This window comes from Patagioenas fasciata, chromosome 1, assembly GCF_037038585.1.
Source record: "Patagioenas fasciata isolate bPatFas1 chromosome 1, bPatFas1.hap1, whole genome shotgun sequence".
NCBI lineage: Eukaryota > Metazoa > Chordata > Aves > Columbiformes > Columbidae > Patagioenas > Patagioenas fasciata.
Genome location: NC_092520.1, coordinates 78,012,954 through 78,032,985, shown reverse-complemented (window position 1 = coordinate 78,032,985; position 20,032 = coordinate 78,012,954). Strand labels below are relative to the sequence as shown.

General features: G+C 38.7%; 1 protein-coding gene across 1 annotated transcript; it reads right to left on the bottom strand.

The window, feature by feature from the left end:
• Positions 1–1,548: 1,548 nt before the first annotated feature.
• C1H21orf91 (chromosome 1 C21orf91 homolog) lies at positions 1,549–19,963 on the bottom strand. Its single transcript, XM_065829235.2, has 5 exons — positions 19,690–19,963; positions 19,093–19,222; positions 6,472–7,005; positions 3,127–3,189; positions 1,549–2,609 (listed from the first exon to the last, which is right to left on the bottom strand). The coding sequence occupies exons 2-5, from the start codon at positions 19,214–19,216 to the stop codon at positions 2,449–2,451; spliced, it is 882 nt and encodes a 293-aa protein (XP_065685307.1). The 5' UTR covers positions 19,217–19,222; positions 19,690–19,963; the 3' UTR covers positions 1,549–2,448.
• Positions 19,964–20,032: the final 69 nt, after the last annotated feature.

The window sequence follows — 20,032 nt, the reverse complement described above, 5'->3', positions numbered from 1 at the left end:
GCATATTGTTTTAAACCAAGAACGCAGCCACGTTTATCTTCTTAAACTCCTCTGGGCTACAGAGATGTGCAGCAGCAACTCCAGTTCAGAGGTGCCAGAGAGCTGGGGAACCTGCTGACCCCCTCTTGGCATCGTGAGCTTAGGAAAAAAAGCTGTACAGTTAGATTTTATTTTAAGCACATATGCTAGGTATATCCTTTCCTTTTCCCCAACCCACAATCATATTGAGGGCAAAGCATGAATAAATTTGTTTGTCCATGGCTTACGTGTCCTTATCCTTCCTAATTATAACCCACCTTAAAAAACAAAAGAATCCCCCCCCCCCGCCAACCTTGCTTGGATCAAACCTTCATCTAATGTAACAAAAATAAAATACTCGGAAACGTAGTAGGAAGGACTTCAAGTGTAGATGCTATACTTTTCACGGAATGGTTGGGGTTGGAAGAGACCTCTGGAGATCATCTAGTCCAACCCACCTGCTAAAGCAGGTTCACCCAGAGCAGATCGCACAGGAATGTGTCCAGGCGGGTTTTGAATGCCTGCAGAGAAGGAGACTCCACAGCCTCCCTGGGCAGCCTGTTCCAGTGCTCTGGCACCCTCAAAGTAAAGAAATTTGAACAACAGCATTAGGTATAACTTAATTTTCCTTACTATCCAGTGGAGTGAAATTAAGACCCTCATCAGTCTGATCAGACACCTGGGGAATTCTAGATCCAGCCTCACTGAGAGTGTATGACAATTATTTTCACGGATATGAATAGCAACAGCATTAATGTATCTCCACTCACCTTAGACTTGCAGTATCTTAGTACTGTATTAATAAGGTTTACAGACAGTCTTGCACATGGAGATTAACCCACCTTCTGACAGCTATAATTAAACATTAGCTAGTGCACACTTAAAGGCCCGCTTGTGTATGCAAGCAATGACATTATTGATTTTCCCCAATCCACAAAACACCCCAAGACAGACAAGTTCAAGTCCCCACTCGCACATACTCTCAAGGTGCTCTGAACTCCTTTTCAGGGCCCTTCCAAAACTGCGCTACAGAAAAAGAATAAAATTAATTAATCTTTCCTATGTAGTCTGGATATCGCTATAGAACCACAGTAAACTTAGTCTGAACTTTGGCTTCTCAGTTTGATTTTAAAATAAAATCTAAACCTTTCTTCATGCTAGTCAATCTTGCAGCTCAGTCATATAAATTAATTACTCCCTATTTTCACCTAAATTGACACAAATCAGAAAGCACAAAGACTCAAAGACTTTAACATGGTGGGGGGCGAGGGAGGGTTGGCAGGGAAGTTTCTCCCCATCCACTCCTAACTTTTTCAGTGCAACCCAGGCAATCTTCAGTTTTACAAATCCAGTTCTACAGATAACTATTTTGGCAAAGATTAACTAAGATTTCTCAGTATGGTAGACATATAGAGGTTGTAAACCAGAATGGCCTCTGCTTTTTTTATCATGTATCATTACTATTTGCATTTCAAAATGAGAACACTTTATCATAGTCTGATCTAACTTTATAAAAAACTCATAACAAGGTAACGCAGTATTACAAATTTATTTAGTTTTCTCAAAGTAATTTTTCAGCATTGAAAATTTCACACATACAAAACAACTTCAACTTCTATGCATTAAAACCAAAGTATGGATTTTTTTTTCTTGTAATTTAAAGGAAGTGCTGTGCTTTTTTTCTGTTGTTTTTTTTAAACATCTCTCATAAACCAAATTCTTTTGTTATAAAGCTGATAAAAATAAGTGATGCACCACAACATTTTTTCTTTAGCATTCATCTCTTTGGGAAACAGGATATTTTTTTGTTTTTTAAATGTATCATGAAAGATACAGACCTGAAAAAGGATAAACAATCATACACAAAGGCATGAACATTACACAGTAATTCAGACATTTTATAAAGAGATCTGGAAAAGTACCTAAAATAGTGATATTTATTTAGTATAAAATTTCAATAATAAAATATTGCTCATAATAAATAAGAAAACATGAGTTTCATTAATACTGTTCTCCCCTTAAAGCTCTCTTGGATGTAACATGATCAGACCTGATCAATACTCAAATTATTATTCTTCCTCTGTATGAAAGAGGCAGGGTTACAGACTTCAGGTCATTCTTTGTTAGAAACAATTTTATTATCACCAACAAACCAAAATTCATTTCAAGGTTCATGCGTAGTTACGGGGAAAAATAATATAATCCCTAAGTGTGAATAAACCTTATTACAGTAGATTTTAATACCTAAAATATTTGCCTTTTTTTCTTAAAACCAAAGTGGAATAAGACTTTTCATGGATTATGAATGCAAAGAGAAAGCTGCCCAAGTTCCCTCAAAAGCTTCTAAATATCTGTGTAGCTGTACTTAACGGTTACCAATGCTGTTAAGCAAAGTTAGCTCTCTAGCAGGGTAGAAGCTCCTCATCCCCTTTATATGGGGACATTTGGTTTCATCCCTGCTCGTCCCATCTGCAGACACGGCAGTTTGGAGTAGTTCTTCAGCAGCTGTTCAATAGCAATGTGACGGACGTTGAGCTCTGAGGCCAAAGAGTCCTTTTCTTGGACTTGCTGCGTCAGCTCTTCAAAAACATCTGCAAGAATGTTATTAGATTAATGCCCTTGGTCCCTGTATTTTCACAGAGTTAAGCAGCAGTGCTGGACATTATATGACACAGGCACAGACATTTAAGTGGGCTCATGCACAAGAACATCACATTTTTCTGGCTCCAGCACTGCTTGGTGTATGCACTGTAAACGGAACACAACAATCAGTTCAGAGTTTTAGGTGACCTGAGCCAAGGTGGATCAGTTTTTAACTCAAAATGAAATTGATTTCCGTCAAAAACTTCAAGAAAATACTGTATTCAAGTGTGAGTTTGCTTTACCCAAGGAGGTTACATAATAAAAGCACCCAGAAGTTTGTTTAACATGGAAACATAATATACAGAGATTTCAGTTAAAACTGAAAACTGTATAGCCATCATGTTTTGGTGGTGTGGTTTTTTTTTTCCTTTGGTTGGGTTTTTTGCTTGTTCTTGTTTTGTTTTTTAATTTTCTTTATTAGAAAGCAACAAGAAAACAAAACAAAGAGTACCGAAAAATTCTCACCCTGGATTTCCTTGAGCAGTTTTTCATTAAGTTGCTTTAACTCTCCAGGAGTCATCACAGTCACTGTAACAATAAATTCTGTTATTACTAATACCAAAGTCACATAAGCATCCCTAAGCAGACTCCTAGTTTCTCAAATTGTTATTTACATCCTAACAACCAACAGATGTGCAGCAACATTATTTATCAGTCATTTGTGGAAAGTTTGAAAATTCTTTCTTTTATGTTGACAAACAAGGATTTACTTCATAGGAAAACTCTTTTCTTAATATCAAAAGTCTGGAAATTTAAGCCCTCAAACCAAAAATGTCCAAAATCAGAATTGCTTGTAAACTGCTTGAGACCTTTAAATACTTTACCTTCCTCTTACTGCACAATATGGTTTCCACAGTGTAACCCCTGCAAGTATGCCTGTTTAATTGTGGGCAAGTGGACAATTCTGAGGTAAGTCCTGCTACACTTGCAAGCCTGGAGGAAACAGCTTCTGGACCGCATTTTCAGTGTGCGGCTACCTGTTGTGGCTATGAAGTTTTGTGCTTTATGTATGTAAGAATAATGTATACAGTTTCCAACAAGTACCTCAGCAGCAAATGATAAAAAAATAAAATCTTAGTTTGATACAAAGACAAGCATATAAAAATGTTTACTTTTTACTTTTTTGTGCTATGTTCCTAGTAAGAACTAAACGACTATATTCAAAATCTCTCCTGTATCTCAGGTTGATCATCCTTATAGAAAATAGATAATTAAACCTCAGAGGAGGGAGTTGTGAAAGTATCGTATGCAACCCTTGATCACCATCAGCAAGTAGGGAAACACTGGCCACGTTCCAAGATATCCGTCAACCCAGGAGCGGTGGGTGCAGGTTGGTGCCATGGCTGCTGCAGAGATGCTCTCAGCAGCACAGTGAAAAGCAACAACCCTGATCACCACAGGAAGATACAGGGCACTGATACAAGCTTTAAGGACCTTGTAATTTTTAAATATTGTTTTTAAACAATGCTGCAGCTTAGCAAAACTCACTACATACTTGAGAAAAACGTATGTTGCAATCACGCAGCTTTTGTTCAGATTCCTCAGTGCAAGAGGATTATACATGGTAAATTGAAACCGTAAGGACTATTTGATTATCCTAAGCCTTCTCTTTCAATTTTTCTCATATCTTGCACTTGCGGGATATTAACTTTCTGTCAGTCCTGCCAAACCAAAGAAGTTGACAATAGCTAAGATCGCCCAGTTGCTACTTAAGACATGAGGCCACTTAACACTGAAACAGATTCACCTTCCTCCTCCAACAGCCAGGTACACTGGTGCTCCACTCCACCTGATAATTCCTTTCTCACACCTTACCACCTTCTAAGTTAAGAATTTTTAACATCCATGAAAACCCTGATTTAGTATAGCAATTGATAGCTTTACAAAGATGTCAGGATTTTTTTTTTTTTCACCATTTATACTCAGTGCTAGGATGTTACTTTCCATTTCTTCATTATTTTCATCAGCATTTCATCAACTGTAGCAGATAGCCATGCTCATACATTTTGTGTCTGTGTGAGTGTGTGTATCAGGACAGGACTGTTTCACGCCACATAACTCTTATACAGAAGGGAAAGAGAGAAGAAACAGAACACTGAATTTAAATGACAAAAGATTGTTCTATCCATGGCTGAAGTCAATTCTTAAGCAATACCGGCCAAGCAATTTACAGTTACATTTACAACATGTTTTTTTTTAGTAGACTACTATGTCATTACAGTGGAGGTACTGCAGTGAGAAGGTATCAATAATAATTCTGTCAGAGAAAGTCTAAGTTTTTCTCTAAAATACTAAGTTTATATAATCAGTCTTCAAACAAATGTATTTTAAAGCTAAATACAGCAAAGAGATTAAATGCTTATAATGCAAAGCAAAAATGCCTCAAAAGTGCATTATGCAGTCACAACAGAGGGAAAAAAAAATGGTTGTGTTCAAAATGACTTTATAGCCTCCCTGTCCCAAAATCAGATATCAGAGGGATAAATTCCAAGTCACTAACTTCAGTTAGATAACCTCATAAACCAGGTCAAGCTTTCATAATTCCTCTGGTAACTGCTGTCCCGATCTATGTAATCCCCATTTACTACTCCAGAGCACAGGTGGTCAAATAGTACAGCGTTTCTGTTTTGATTTATAGCTTTAAGACTACTATCCACTACAAATGCAATATGAAGCATCATACAGCAGTTAAATAAAATCCTTTTATAAAGAATGTGAAATTACTGAAATTTGCAGGGACAGGTTCGTTAGTTTATTTAAAAAAAGGGAGCCTAGATTAACAGATTCCCACTTCTTATAATACCTCTTCCCCTCACTCTCCCAATATTCTGAATTCCATTATTACCTTCTTTTTTATTATCTAATTTTCCACTGAATATTTTACCATTTTTGTCTTCTTTCTCAGGTCTTTTGAAATTCAGAAATCCTCTCCAATTCTTTTCCTTATCTACAATTCCAGTTTAGGCCCATGCACTGTTCTAAAAGCAGAATGGTAACTGCAGAGATCTCTAGAAACTTATTGCTAACCCATTTCATGTAGGTTGATGCCAGAGACACTGCAACATCCTAGGTTTTTCTAAAGACTTCTTCTAGCGACTTGCTTCTTAAATAATGGGAAAACTTACTTCCGACTGCTTTCAGTATTACCAAAAGAATTGCTCTGGTTTACTGCTACAGCCTTTAAGGGGACATGGTGGCATACGGGTTTTCCCATTTTCTTATACACAATAAAAGAAGAAAAAAAAATCTAGTAAAATGCACATTAAGAATGTTTGTTGTTTTGTTTTTGTTTTTTTTTTTTTAAACGTAGTTTCACAAGTCTGCTCTGCTACCTTACCTGTAATTTCCCTATTGCTTAGGGCAGCTCTCTGCACAAGTTCAATGAGACGGCTGTTTTCAGGAACTTAGTAATCTCCACAGGCAGGACTGTGCAACTGTTAGGGCTCACATATTAAAGCGACTGCAATCAACCGTAACAGTAACCTTTTTGTGTAAATTAGGCATGTCCTGTATTACACTGGGGTGCAGCTAACAGGAAAATTAAAAAAAAAAAAACCAACCACAAACCAAAAACAAACAAACAAACAAAAAACAACAAACACCCAAACAAAACCCCCACACCAACCAACCCTTCCACACTATTTGCTTAGCCACGTAGCCTTTTCTTCACAGGTTTTATAGTAATTCCAAACTGTTAAGAGCTGCATTTCAGGCTGTGGATTAATGCCCTGTGGGGACACAAAGCAGTCAAGAGCTATTTCAGAGAATGCCCTTGCTTGCTAGGTGGTGTGTAAATAGATATATACTCACGTTCTTCCCTGCTGTACTGAGGACGTCTTCTGTGAACACTGGTACGTGAATCATCTTCAGCTTTTTCAGCTTTCTGGGCTTGATTGCGATTAGACCACAAAACACTGCTGCAACAGAAGGTAGCACCGGTCTCTTTTAACACACCAAGTCCAAAATCACTGGATTCACTCTGTTCCAAAAGAGTTTGTGAGCACGTAGAGATGCCTCCAGAACTCCCATCTATCCATTTTGCAGAGTATCTGGGTACTGGGGAATCAAACTGTGGGAGTAATTTTCTATCAGTCTGATGTCTGAAGTTAAAAAGCTGGTGTTGGGATGGTTTTGAGCTTTCAGAATCAGAGTCTAAATCCTTGTTTTGTGCATACTGTATGATCCAGTTAATTTTTTTGCTCAAGATATTTTTTACTTCTGCATACGGACTTTTAGAGAGCTTTGATCGTGGACAGTCTTGATTTGCTATTAAGTGGAATTTTTCGAAGCAGTCTCTGTGCCCCCTTAAAGATCTTGTATGTAGAAGATCTGACTTTGGTACTCCTGTAAAGACACAACAGAAAAAAGTTAACTTACTGTATACTCAACTAATTTTTCAAAATGTTTACTCACAAGCAACCAAGAAAAACTGAACTGATGCTTTCCTATCAACAGTCTAATCACTGAAATAAACCAGTATATGTGAAACACTGAAATTTTTTGAAATTCCACTCATTCTTGAGTTCTTAGCATACGAAGTGTTTTACACACAGTAATCTCTAGTGCAGGACTTACAGATTACCTGCATTTGCTTTTTGGATGATATCACAGATGAAACTAACTGCTAAGTCTGTCCTTATTGCATCACACCTATACACAAGTGTATAAGATGTAGAAGTAAAATAATCCTAACTATATATCAGAAAATTCTATAGAAAAATAGCGAAGAGCATTTTGAGAGCAGTCACTCATACTCCCATCTTCTCTAGACGATGTTATGAGCCATCTGCTCAACAAATACTGCACTGTGCAGGCTTGTGTCATCCAAGTGATCAAATATAACTCAGACTTCAGTCTTATTGTTTTTGCATTGGTACAAGCCTGCAGCCCAGCTAGAGAAGCAAGTTCCAATACTGTCAACACATGCCAACATTAAACTGTCCTGAAATCCATTTCATGCAAGATGGATACTTATTATCCTCTTTGCTTGTCCTCCTTCAAAGACTATTCAAATAGCCACAGCAGGTAACTTACTCAAACTTCAAAATAATTGATAGTGATTGGCATGTTAAAAAGGAACACAATCTGTGAGGATTGTTGGTGACTGAACACAGATGGTATGAGAAATGACTATTTCAGAAAGTTAATAGTACTCCAGTACAAAAGTATTTTCTACAACTTCAGTGGATACTTATTTTTCTTCAGATTCACCTACGCAGTAGATTCAATATTCAAGTCCAGAATATTGAACAGATAAAGTGACATTTATCTCAACTATCTCTATACTTTTTGTGGGGTTCCCAATTTAACAAAACACAACTCTGTCAAACAAGTTCCTCACTGCATATAACAAATAATGTATCTGTGAATGACTGGCTGAAAGTGCTCAATAATTACTAGAGATAGAATATTTAAATCAACATATGATAATGCAATTTGATCTTCAAAACCAGGTGACAAGAACCAAGCTGCAGCTATTTCACCTTTTAGCACAGAAGTGTTTCAATTAGAAGAAAAACCATGAAATGCAACAGGTAACTAAATCAGATCATAGACTTTAACAAGCAATTAACAGAAAGCTACATGTTACAACAATTCTCAGTTACATCTGACTTACCCTCTTAAATTCTTGTGGTAAACTTTAAGACTTTTTTAAAGAGTTCTGAACATTGTTACCTTTCCCACTCCAGAGGCATGCTGCTAAAAGAAATCTATATTATCAAGCTTAGTAATATTGGATGTACCTGAAATTAGCAACTACTACAGAAGAAAAAAACAGTTACTTCAGAAGTATTAGTTTTGCTATTTCTATGCCACATATTAGCCATAATGTCACTATTTCTGAACGCAGAGCAAGTTATTACAAAGCACTTCCAGTATTCAAGAATAAACTGCCCCCCCTGTTCCAGACCAGAACTTATATCTTTCCCCATTTCACTGAAAAAAAAACCACAAAACAAAACAACAAAAAACAAACAAAAAACCCCACTCTTCAATACATCAAGGAAAAGAAAACGTACAAAACCAAAGCCATTTTGTATAGAATTGGTAACAGACTTGCTTCAGCTTTCAAATAACTGGTTTGGATTTCTACTGCAACAAACACATGCAAAAAACCCCAACACAACAACCCTCAATCCTTCTTTTGTCCTAAGGTGACAATTAGTTCTTTCCTACACAAAGAAGGCAAATGGCATCAGCCACTGACCTTCCAGACTTGCACCCAAGGGCTGAGCATTCACAGCAGCTGCTGTGCCCACACAAACCAGCAATGACGTACCAGTATGACAGCAAGTACATTTCTTTGACACAAGTCCTTCTGTCGTAGGCAACACCATCAGCTTTGAGACCAGAAGATGCCTGTTTCTTTTTCCTAAGACTTAATACTCCACTCAGATTACTTCATATCTTTTCCTTCATCACAATGGTAGAAAAATCTACCAGCTGGTAAACTGGCATGGATCAAACAAGTGATATATAAAGATGATTCAGTTTTAGAAGACACATTACTTCATTCAATACCACACAGAAAGGGACAAATAAAGCAAGGTAAGAGTTCTGTACAAGAAGTAATACTGTAACTCTGATAAACAGCTATTGTCAGACCTGAGGATTTTCACTGGGTTTCAGTTCTGTCTCAATGTTCCTGTTTGCTAATATCTGTCTCAACCTTTTTCTTTTTCTTTTTTTTTTTTTTTTTTTTGCTGGTTCTTCAAGTCAGCAATCATACAACCATCAACATTTGTTTTTCCACTTTTTTAGGTATACGTACGTTTGTCCCTTCCCTTACTTTCCAAGAACAGGATTGCAGACTACGTTCAAGTATGTCCTACCTTTCATATTTAAAGTTTCATCTGTGGCAAAAAAAAAATTCCACCAAAATTATATAATACCTAGAAGACCATATCTAACTGAAGACAGCAGATGCTACTAGGAAACAAGCTCATGCCAGAGATCACTCCTCAAGTAAACAGCATTCACAGGATGATGCCAAACCTCAAGACAAATCATAAAAGAATGTGTTTACCACCCATTACTTGCTTCTGATTCTGGTAACTCAGATGTCCTAAACAAAATATGAAATATCACTTTATTCAGCAGTATCTTTGTATGTTTAGCACTTCTAAAAACAGGACTGCTTATTTAAAAGCCTAGTATTTAGGAAAAAAAAAAAAAAAAAAGATCAATTTGTAAGCTATACAAGGCAGCCACTCTTACTCTATACTGGTACAGTTCTCAATATGAGTCCTAACCTACTCCTGCAAAATAACTTTGTAAATGAAAGACTACCAATCAGGCAATTTATGAAGACGTATACGTTTTTGTCACTTCTAGTTATTCACAAGCGCAAAGCAGCAGAGAGCAGGGAGAATACTTACCATATAACTAGGTGTGAAATCACACCTCAGTAAATTCTAACCCAGTTTAAAGCATTTGTACTTGAAAGTAGATCAGTTTCCATCATATTGAAAGGTTTTTTTATTATTATTTTCAGGGAAGAAGCTTACAAAGGCTTATTTCTGCCTTTGCAACTGATTCTTTGAGAACTACATATAACTCTTCTTCATAATAAAGACACAGAACTAAGTTGAAATGTTTGCTCACTTTTATACATAAAGCTGGCTAAAATAGTTGTCATATTTGGAGATTATAACAATAATGAACAAGTTCAATTCAAAAGGAATGCTTTTGAATACCAAGACTATTTCCCATCCCTTCCCAAACAAATGTTTTCAGTAAAAAAAAAAAAAAATCAGTGATCATTAGCCTGCCTGCTCATCTTGCACAGCATTGTTGTGTTTGTTTGTTTTCCGTTTGTTTTCCATTTGTTATTCTTTATATTTTCTTCTTCTTTTTTTAAACAAAACAAACTTCTCATTTGGTCTTTCAGCTCCATCAGTTGAAAATAATGTTTAAGAAAGCCTGCATTCCCTTCTTAGCAATTTATAATGCAATGCTGGAAACAAATTGGTTTTGCAATGGTGAATAACTGCAGCTTGAGCAGCTGAAGAAGGAAAAAAAAAACCCCACACCCAGAATTTAAGATGGAGCGAACCTAAATTAGCAGGAATACTTCTGGACACATGAATAGTCAATTATGCTTGTACTATGACATTTGTTAGTTATAATCATATTAAAATCCCTTTAAAGAATTTAGAAATACTTATGGGTAAGATTTATAACTGACCATAGAGAAAGGAAAAGCTGCCTTCTCAATACAATGCAAGCGTCCACCACACATACAGAATCATCGAATATAGTTTCCATAAATGTGTAAAGTACATGTGGTTATTAGGACAGTCAAAGGAGAGTGAATGCACTTCATAATATAAGTTTGTATAGTATTGGCAACACAGGTGAAATTATCTGTTTAAGTCAAAACACTTAGAAAAGGCCCACCTCTAGTTTTAGCTAGCTGTGGAGACTGACTTCAAAGCCAGCGAAGAAGTGCTTCTCAAGCACAATTCACCTCATTCTAAATGGTCAGCTCTAAAAAGGTTTGTGATAGGCACCTCTGCTTTTTCCTATAAACCTGTAAGTAAGCAAGACCCCCCGTGAGAAGCACCAGGCCTGGCTGCCTACTTTAAGAGCCCTGGCTTTCAGGCCACATTGCAGGTGCTGCTCCCCTCAGGTCCCTTCTTGCAGGCATCCAGTACTGCTCTGGAAACAGGGATGTTTAGCCAGCTCACGAAACAGCTCCTGAACATCTGCCAGTCTTCACTAGGAACACCAAGATCAGACCAGCTCAAGCTTGCTTTACCCAGAGTAGAGGGCCACGACCTGCAGCAGACAGGGAAGTGGTTCACAAGACACCAAATGTTCATGTTAACCTATTTTAAGCCACCTCTGCTTATTAGTCTGCTCACTAGGAGTACTGAAAGAGGGGCATTGTTATAATGGAAAAGCAGACCCCAAGACCTGTTTAAAATACATTAAATAAAACCAGCCCATGATGACCTAGACCAGGAAGCCATCCACACATCTAAATGACAAGGGGTGGAGAGAACTGATATTCTTCAGTTGTGCAATTCTGCTAACACCGAAAAATGGGATCATTAGAGACTTATATTTCCAATACATCTGCCTGACAAGGCTTAAACCCAACTGCTACTTTTAAGTGTATGCATGCAATTTCATTTGAGAGTTAAATTTTATGATTTATTAGATTCGGTAGAAGGAAAATGCCAGCATCATTCGACCTCCAAAACCAGACACCCTGTAAAGACTAGTAAAGTCTTTTTGTAAAGACTAGAAATCTTGCTCATACATTACAGTTCTGTCCTCACTTTCATACAATAAAACCAGTGCATTCCATACATCAAGTGTGCACACAAATAATCTCCCACTGCATTTCTATCAGCTCATTTGTATTTTAGCAAAGACATCATAGATATGACAGAACAGAGAACCAACTGACCCTTTAACCATATTTACAAAATTACTATAAACTACTTCACTAGCTAAGAAGAGAGTTTACTACTGTATAGGACAACACAAAACATTCTGATGAAAACTGTGCTACAGGAACTACTTTGTTAAATGTGCCTCACACTTTGTAAGAAGTATCAGTTAAACTGACCTAGAAGAGAATGGAAGCCATGAGACAGTATTTCTGCATTCTGGATGATGCCAGTAAGTAATATAACTGCTGAATTTACTTGTTTGCCTGTACGAACTGCCAAAATTTACACACAGAGAATTCAAAAACGTACCTTTAGAACTAGCCACACAGCCCTACTATTACCCGACAGTACTTATATGGCACTTAGAAGATTAAGAATAGCATCTCCAACTATGTTTGGACTTGCATTCGTAGTTAAGAGGTTTACTGGAAGCTGCAGCCAGTTCCACAAGTCCATTCAAGTTTGCAGAAATGAGTCATACCCCTGGACTGCAAATGCTACTTTGAAACAAGTCTACCCTAAAGGACAAGGATGAAATTTTTTAGCGTTTGTTGCCAGAATAATGTCTTTTCTTAGCTATTATTTCATTAACATTGGAAAAAAATAAGGATGTGTAATATTTTGGAACAGAATGAAATTAAAACAGCAGCTACAATCCCTTCAGCTACACCCTACAACCCATTTTATTTCAGCGAGATATTCTTCTTTAGGGTGTAAGAAGGAAAAGGGCAAAATTCGAGTGCTTACAGCTTTTAACAACTAAACCTTTAAGATAAACACAAAGAATACAAAATGAGGATATTAAACTAGATTTTATAGACTTCAACAGGAAAAAAGCTATGCAGTAAGACATTTGTTTATAGCATCTTTGTCTCAACCTGGGGACTGGGATGCACCAACCTGAAATTTCCCCAAATGTTATGAGTCTATCAGGACTTCAAATGACCATGGAAATGTAACTATCTTAACATAAATCTGGGGAATACATGCCCAGTATTTACACTCTCTCTTCTTCTATATTACAAGACTTAGGATGCAGACTGTCATTTGCTATTCAGCTGTTATTCAACTCTAAACAGAACTCGAAGCAAGCCAGTTTGCTTGTCAGCTAGCATTCTCCAAGATGTTATCATAGTTAGCAGCACCAGATAAGCAAAAGAGTGAATAAAAACGAGCTCAAACAATCAGATTTTCCCTTCCTATTACAGTTTTGTACTCTTGAATTTCAGAAAATTCAGAGCATTTTAAATAATTCTGCATTAAGACACACCAGCATAAAACCAGTTTAAGATAGATCAATTACCTGTAACAAATAATGTAAAGCTTAACTGTAATTGTTGCAAACTTCAACATGTTCAGAGACAAGTTCGATGCTGGAACAAAAACATTCAAGAATTAAGTTCCGGAGGCTGGGACTTCCGCAGACATTGCCCAGAGAATCACAAAGCGTGCATTAATGAAGGACCCATCTGCATTGCACAATGCATTCCCGTGTGAGGATATCTAAACAACTCCAGCCTGCAGGACTGCCTGGCATTCCAGCCGCCCCTGCCTGCTCTGTGAAACAGGGGCCAGAGGGTCACAGCCCCCAGCAGGAGAATTAGAGAGGTCAGTTGTCTCCACACAGCATCGCAATCATATGTGGAAACCCTATAACTGGGGTTTCAAAGCAGCTTATAGGAACACCATACTCAGGCAGAGAGGTTTGTTTCATTGATATAAACACATACAGACAGCTTTTATACATACACACATATACTTTTGTGTGTTCAAATATTTTTCCCAGCTGTAACTGCAGATCTGTTGTTAGAACTATATGTTGGCTACCAGAAATCAGTTAATCATTTTCCCATATTATAATGAAATTAAAAAGCAGAAGACATTTGTCTTCCCATATTTTATTGAAATTAAAAAGAAGAAAAAAATTTCCTCAAACTAACAGACAACACGTGATTTCCTGACTTACGCAATCTAGTTACGTATGAATTTAAAATGTTTCCTGTTTCAATCCACAGATTACTACTGTGACACCTACTCAGAGAAACAAAACACAAAACAATCTCTGATGTTCACTTTGTCTGCACAATGCAAACAAAAGCCAACAAACTCCAGCAAGCCCACACCACCAGGATATTCTAAATCCCCTCTAGAACTTTAAAACCACTGTACTCAGAATCAGCTTTGTTTTTCACACATGGAACACTAACATTTTACGTATTTTGCATAGTTTGAAGTTTGATAATCACATTAGCATTCTGATGTGCTAAATCATCTGATAACGATCCTTCAAACAGAAAACCAACCTTGCAATGAAGTATTTCTGTGTAGCTTACTCAGCTTCCCTGAGAATGAATCCCCAAACCGAGTGTGCTGAAAAAGTAAGAGCACCAGGGACAAAAATACTGCCCTTTAAAGACACCCTCCTTGTTGCTGTTTAGACTGAAACTATTAAAGCACTACTAAACTCCAAGAAAGCTACTCTTTCCCTGTTCCTGAAGAAAAGCTGATGACACATAATAGGAGGAAGTTTAAATTTGCATCTTGACTGTCTGTTTCTGTATGCCCATTTTCCCTTCTTTCCTGACTTCACCAATACTCCTTCAGTCAACTTCAGAGAAACAGACCCTATAATCCATATGTATCACTCCTGATTAAATTCTGCGACAGACACCACAGCTGAATTCCAAGCTGCACTTAAAATGATTTCTGTGAATTAACTAAACTTAGTATGAAGCACAATCACATTTAGACTATAATTTTATTTCATTAAAAGACTAAAATCTAGTATTAAAAAAATTATGCTGGAGAAATAGTTTCTGATAAAAACCAATGGTTTTATGAAACAGTAACTAACTTCCTCATTCAGAAACTTGGCAGTTATTTAAGGCAGACCACAGATTAAGCTTTCTGTATAGGGGTGTCCTGGTTTTGTTAAAAAACAAGTTTAACTTTTAGTGAATTTGCCTGTCAACTAAAGCTTTCATATTAGCTGCATTTTCCTGGAGAACCAGATACATGTTTTGGTAAACATAGCAATGGAATGCAAAGTTATTGATAAGCACAGATTCACATCTCACAAGAGGGGCAATGAGAAACAGGTGACCAAGAAACTGACCAACTGTGTACAACATTCCATTCACATGAATACTTCATATAAAAGTGGGAGATAACTAGGATCTTGTCCCTTTTCCCTTTTTGCTTATGGCCGACATTAGGTGAGGACCTTGCTAGTCGTCCCTGCAAACTGAGGCGTAGTGAGAGACTGAATCCAGCTCTGGTTGGCTGCAGAGTCCAGTCTAGAACTTCAGGTGCCGGCTCTGCAGTTGCTGAGACTTTCAAGATTGGTTTTGTATATTTTCTATTATTTTCTCTATTCTTATTAGTAGCATTAGTAAAACAGTTTTAATTTTTCCAACTCTCTTCTCTCTGTCCTCCTTTCCCTTCCGATCGCTTGTCCTCTGTGGGAAGGGGGCTATAAAGGGGGAAGTTGGGGAGAGGAGGTTAACAATACATCTGCCACGGTTTTATTGTCACCCCACAATCAAAACCCTCGACAATGGGCCTTCTCCATAAAGGACTATAAGATTATTTTTTTTTGTTTTCCAATTATGTATCATTATCAAGCTATTGTTCAAACATAATAAAGGTTACCAAAAAAAACCAACCCAATGTCAGGAAGGTAAATGCTTAGACACATGATGACACTGATCCAGGAAGAGGCCTGCTGAATCATTTCAGATGGGGATGTTATCTGATTTGCTCATTTCTAATTACTCATCTTAGTTAACCAACATGATCAACAATGTTACCATCTACACACAAGCAAACTTGTATAGCTGTTGAACTCACAGATGTCAGAAGACACAAAGATTCACCAATGCCAAGCTATAATGTAATGAAGTGCAGCTAAATGACATTTCTGCAGCATAGTTTATATAATACACCTTTCAGAAAATCTGTTTCAGCAAGGGTTCAGGTGGCCTTGGACTAGATCAGTTTCAAGCACCTGGATTTATCATAGACCACTTTAAACAATCAGATGCTGGCAGAAAGAGAAACAATTGTTCTCAAGAGTTTTGTTAAAGTACTAGAATATGACACCCTTTTAAAATGGGAGATTGGGAAGCCTATTTCTAGAATTTCATACATGGAAGTTAACAGGGTGCTGCAAACAGTGGGAGTGCTTGAGCATCCTCCAAGATGCTGAGCTGTGACTAATAGTTGGCCTGTTCCTGAACAGCAGCGATTTCCCACTTCACTGAGGGAGAAGTTCTGCTTGCACATCAACACTAAAAATGAGCAAGCCTTAAGCACTGTGCTAGCTGTTGCAGGAATAGTTTTTTAGGATAGCCCATTTCACTTCCTGAATTACTTAAAAATATATGTACGTGTTTTAACTGCTTGGGTTTTTAAACATGTTAAATAAACAGCCAAACTATTAGTGAGAATGACACTTACATATAAGCATGGGACAGCACATCTGTAGAGTTGACACAACTTACAGCGGACTGTAACAAGTAGTTATGTTGTAATGCATCTGAACTTCATTAAAATATAAGCAGGAGGTTAGTATGAAAACATCTAGCATAACATTCTGAGCTAGTGAATTATCCTTTTCATTCCATACCCAGGGCTGCCAAAAGATTGTTATTTTAGATGTATATAAATCATAGTCTTTGTCACAGAAAAATACAGGAACACAATAAATGCTTCAAAAGCAGGAAGAGCGTGACCATAGGCACAGTAAAGGGCTGGCTCACACCAGCCTTGAAGCCACTTACACAATCTCTGCCACCTTTAAGCCTCCTCTGCCTACAAAACCAGTAAGAGTACACCTTCTCAAAGTGGTACACAGAAGACAGAATATCAGAAATTATGATATTTTGATGCTAAAATGATCAAGGATATTAATGCTTTTATTTTACTATGCAAAATAAAAGATTAATATAATGATTCCTGTAATTTCAGATGAGCTTTCATCAGTATTTTGCTTGAGTGGTCTTCTTTCAAAATAAACTGAAAATTTAGAAGATGATGCAAACTAGTCTGTTCCACGGACGAAGTCTTTACTATTATCTTTACTATTATCAGGTCTACTTAAGAGTTTCAGAAAAAAAAAAAAAAAAAAAAAAAAAACAAAAAACTGTTCAAGCTAAAACACATGATTATTTTGTAGAGTAAATCCCTAACAAGTGACTTTGACAAATCTACAGCTTCTCAAACAACCAAGCATAGAAACCATCCAGCAATTTCTAATGCATCCTGGATTATCTGTTTCAATACTTGCAAACAAAAAATAGATTCTGAATGTAATCAAAGCATTTAATTCTCATTACAGCAATATGCTTTCTTCTCATTTTAAAGCCTAGAGAGAAAACATCTCTACTCCATGTCAAGAACCATAAACCTATCATTTTAAAGCAGTAAGATGATTCAAGAAAACTGACAGGCTGTATTAGGTTAGACAGTTGTTCTGACTTTCATAAAAAAGTGCAAATACACAAGCATGTCTCTTTTAAACAAAACTATAAAACACACAAATTACTACTGAAGTATGAAAGTATTGTTCAGATTAAAATACACTGCCTTTAATTGTAACAAAAGACTTTAAAAGCACAGGTTTTTTTAAAAACAAAACACTGTACTGATTTAGTATTTAAAAGTGATTCCAATCTGGAACACATTTTTCAGATTTCTGTCAGGTAAGAACAAAATTTTATTACATACACATGCATTCAAGTCAGATGTACAACAGAAACACTGTAAGGAATAGATTTCCTTACAGACCCCTACATCTCAGTCAGTTTTATGCTTCTAAGGTTCAGAATAAGCAACTAGATCACTGGGTACAGTGTGTGTAGAGTGTATCATAGAATATCTCAAGTTGGAAGGGACCCACAAGGACCATCAAGTCCAACTCCTGCTTCTCGCAGGACTACCTAAAACTAAGCCATATGACTAAGAGCGTCCTCTCTGACAAGCTTGGTGCTGTGACCACTTCCCTGGGGAGCCTGTTCTTAAGATGTGAACTAAAGACCTTTAGCGTACTCTCATATATTGCAGACTCAGCAACTCTTCCTATCTGTCATCAAGAAATGGGACTATTCACACAACAGCATTAAGATCTCCATATTCAATTGCCATGTACCAGTTTGGATTACTCTGCATAGTCACATGCATATACAAATGGCAAACACCACTTCATGTAACTGGAACAAGTTACTTTTTTTTGCTCCAAGATCAAGCAACATTAATTCTACTTTAAAAAAAAAAAAATCCTTATTTGACTTAAAAAAGGGAAATAACTTATTTACTGCTCATTCATGTCCAACACCTGATCCACACATAAAGAAAAGCAACAAGAAGGACAAATTCTTTAACAAAAAAGGTATGAAATTCTAAAAATACCACTTTGGAGGCCAGAGATGATGCTTACAAAGTTAATCTTCCAAAAGATGGGCAGAATGCCTCCTTTATAATTTGAAAACTTTAAGAAGCTTTGGCAATGAATACAGTTTTATCATATTACATGCATTATCAGCTTATGAAAGCAAAAATAAATAATCCTCTGATTATGTCCAGGGAAACACTGATCTGCTTCCAAAAAATCTTTTCCACTTTAAAATTTGCTATTTAAGTAAGGTTTATACATAGACACCTCTTAAGTATTGAACAAAAACCCTGAGTAAAGCCAGAGCATAAACACCTTCCAACCTGAATTAACAGCAGAGCTCTAGTACCAGAAGGTGAAATGAACACCAGGGTATTTCAGAAGCTCTTGAAAGGGGGGTAGATCTTTACATCTACAGCAGCAGGCGCTACAGCAGCTAGGGCACCCACCTTCACTGAAAACAAGCTCTTTAGGAACCTAGCAAACTAGTTTTGCCAGGGAGAAAACTTTCTAAATACAGACGTTTTCAAACTTAAACCTTTACGAAGGCGTTCAGACAAGCCGAATTTGCGTTCAGCTCCGAGGTAAGCAGTCTATGAACGGCACCAGACGGCTCCTGTTATTACACAACGTTACCTTCGATGTTCAACTCGAAACAAACGTGGCAGAACGAGAGTGTCTCCTTCTCGGTGCCCAGCTTGCAGACGCTGCAGACGTTGTCATCGTCCAGGTCGATGCTCACGAACTGCTCCTCGTTCATAGTGCCCTGGGGAGGGGGGCGACAAGCGACGGGACAGTTATTTCAACCGCCCCCCATGCAAAGCCCCGGCCGCGCCGCGCCTGAGGAAGTGCCACGCGCCGCCCCCAGCGGCGGCTCCCGCTGAAACCCCCGGTCCGCCCCGACAGGTCGGGCGAGGGGGAAAAGGAGGGAGGGAGCGTCCCGGGGAACTTTCTTCTTCAGAGCACGGGGGTTGCGGCGCGGGCAGCGGCCACACCGCACTGCGGGTCCGGGGCCGCCAGGGACCGAGCCCTCCCGCCGCCTCCCCGCGCGCGCACCCCTTTCCCTCCGCTGGAGGCTGCCCTGCCCTGCCCTGCCCCGTCCCGTCCCGCTCTCCCCCCAGGCTCCATCCTCGGGCTCTCCATCCTCGGGCTCTCCATCTCTCGCTTCTCCGCGCACTGGCGGCGCAGACGCGCCGCCAGAGCCGCGGCAGCCCCGTTGCCGTTCCCGCTCACCGCCCCGCCGCGCCGCTTCGCCCGCGCCGCACTCCACTATTGTTCGGCCGCCAGCGCCTCTGCCGCCGGAGCTCAGCGCGAAGCACCGCCCGCCGCTTCCGGCCGGGACCACGGCTCCTGTGGGACAGGGTGGGAGGGAAGGCGGTTGCGGAGGAGGGCGGTCCTAGAGCCACGCCGCGCCGCGCCGCAGCGGCTAATGTCGTTGCTGAGCGAAACAATGAAGGGTGGCGAAGCGGGAGGAGCTTGCGGCTGCCGCCCTCCTTGAGACCGGAGCGGCCAGGAGCTCCCCTGCACCCCCGCAGCAGTTGGGCTCTCCCAGAGCGCGGCGGCAGTGCCGCCCCCG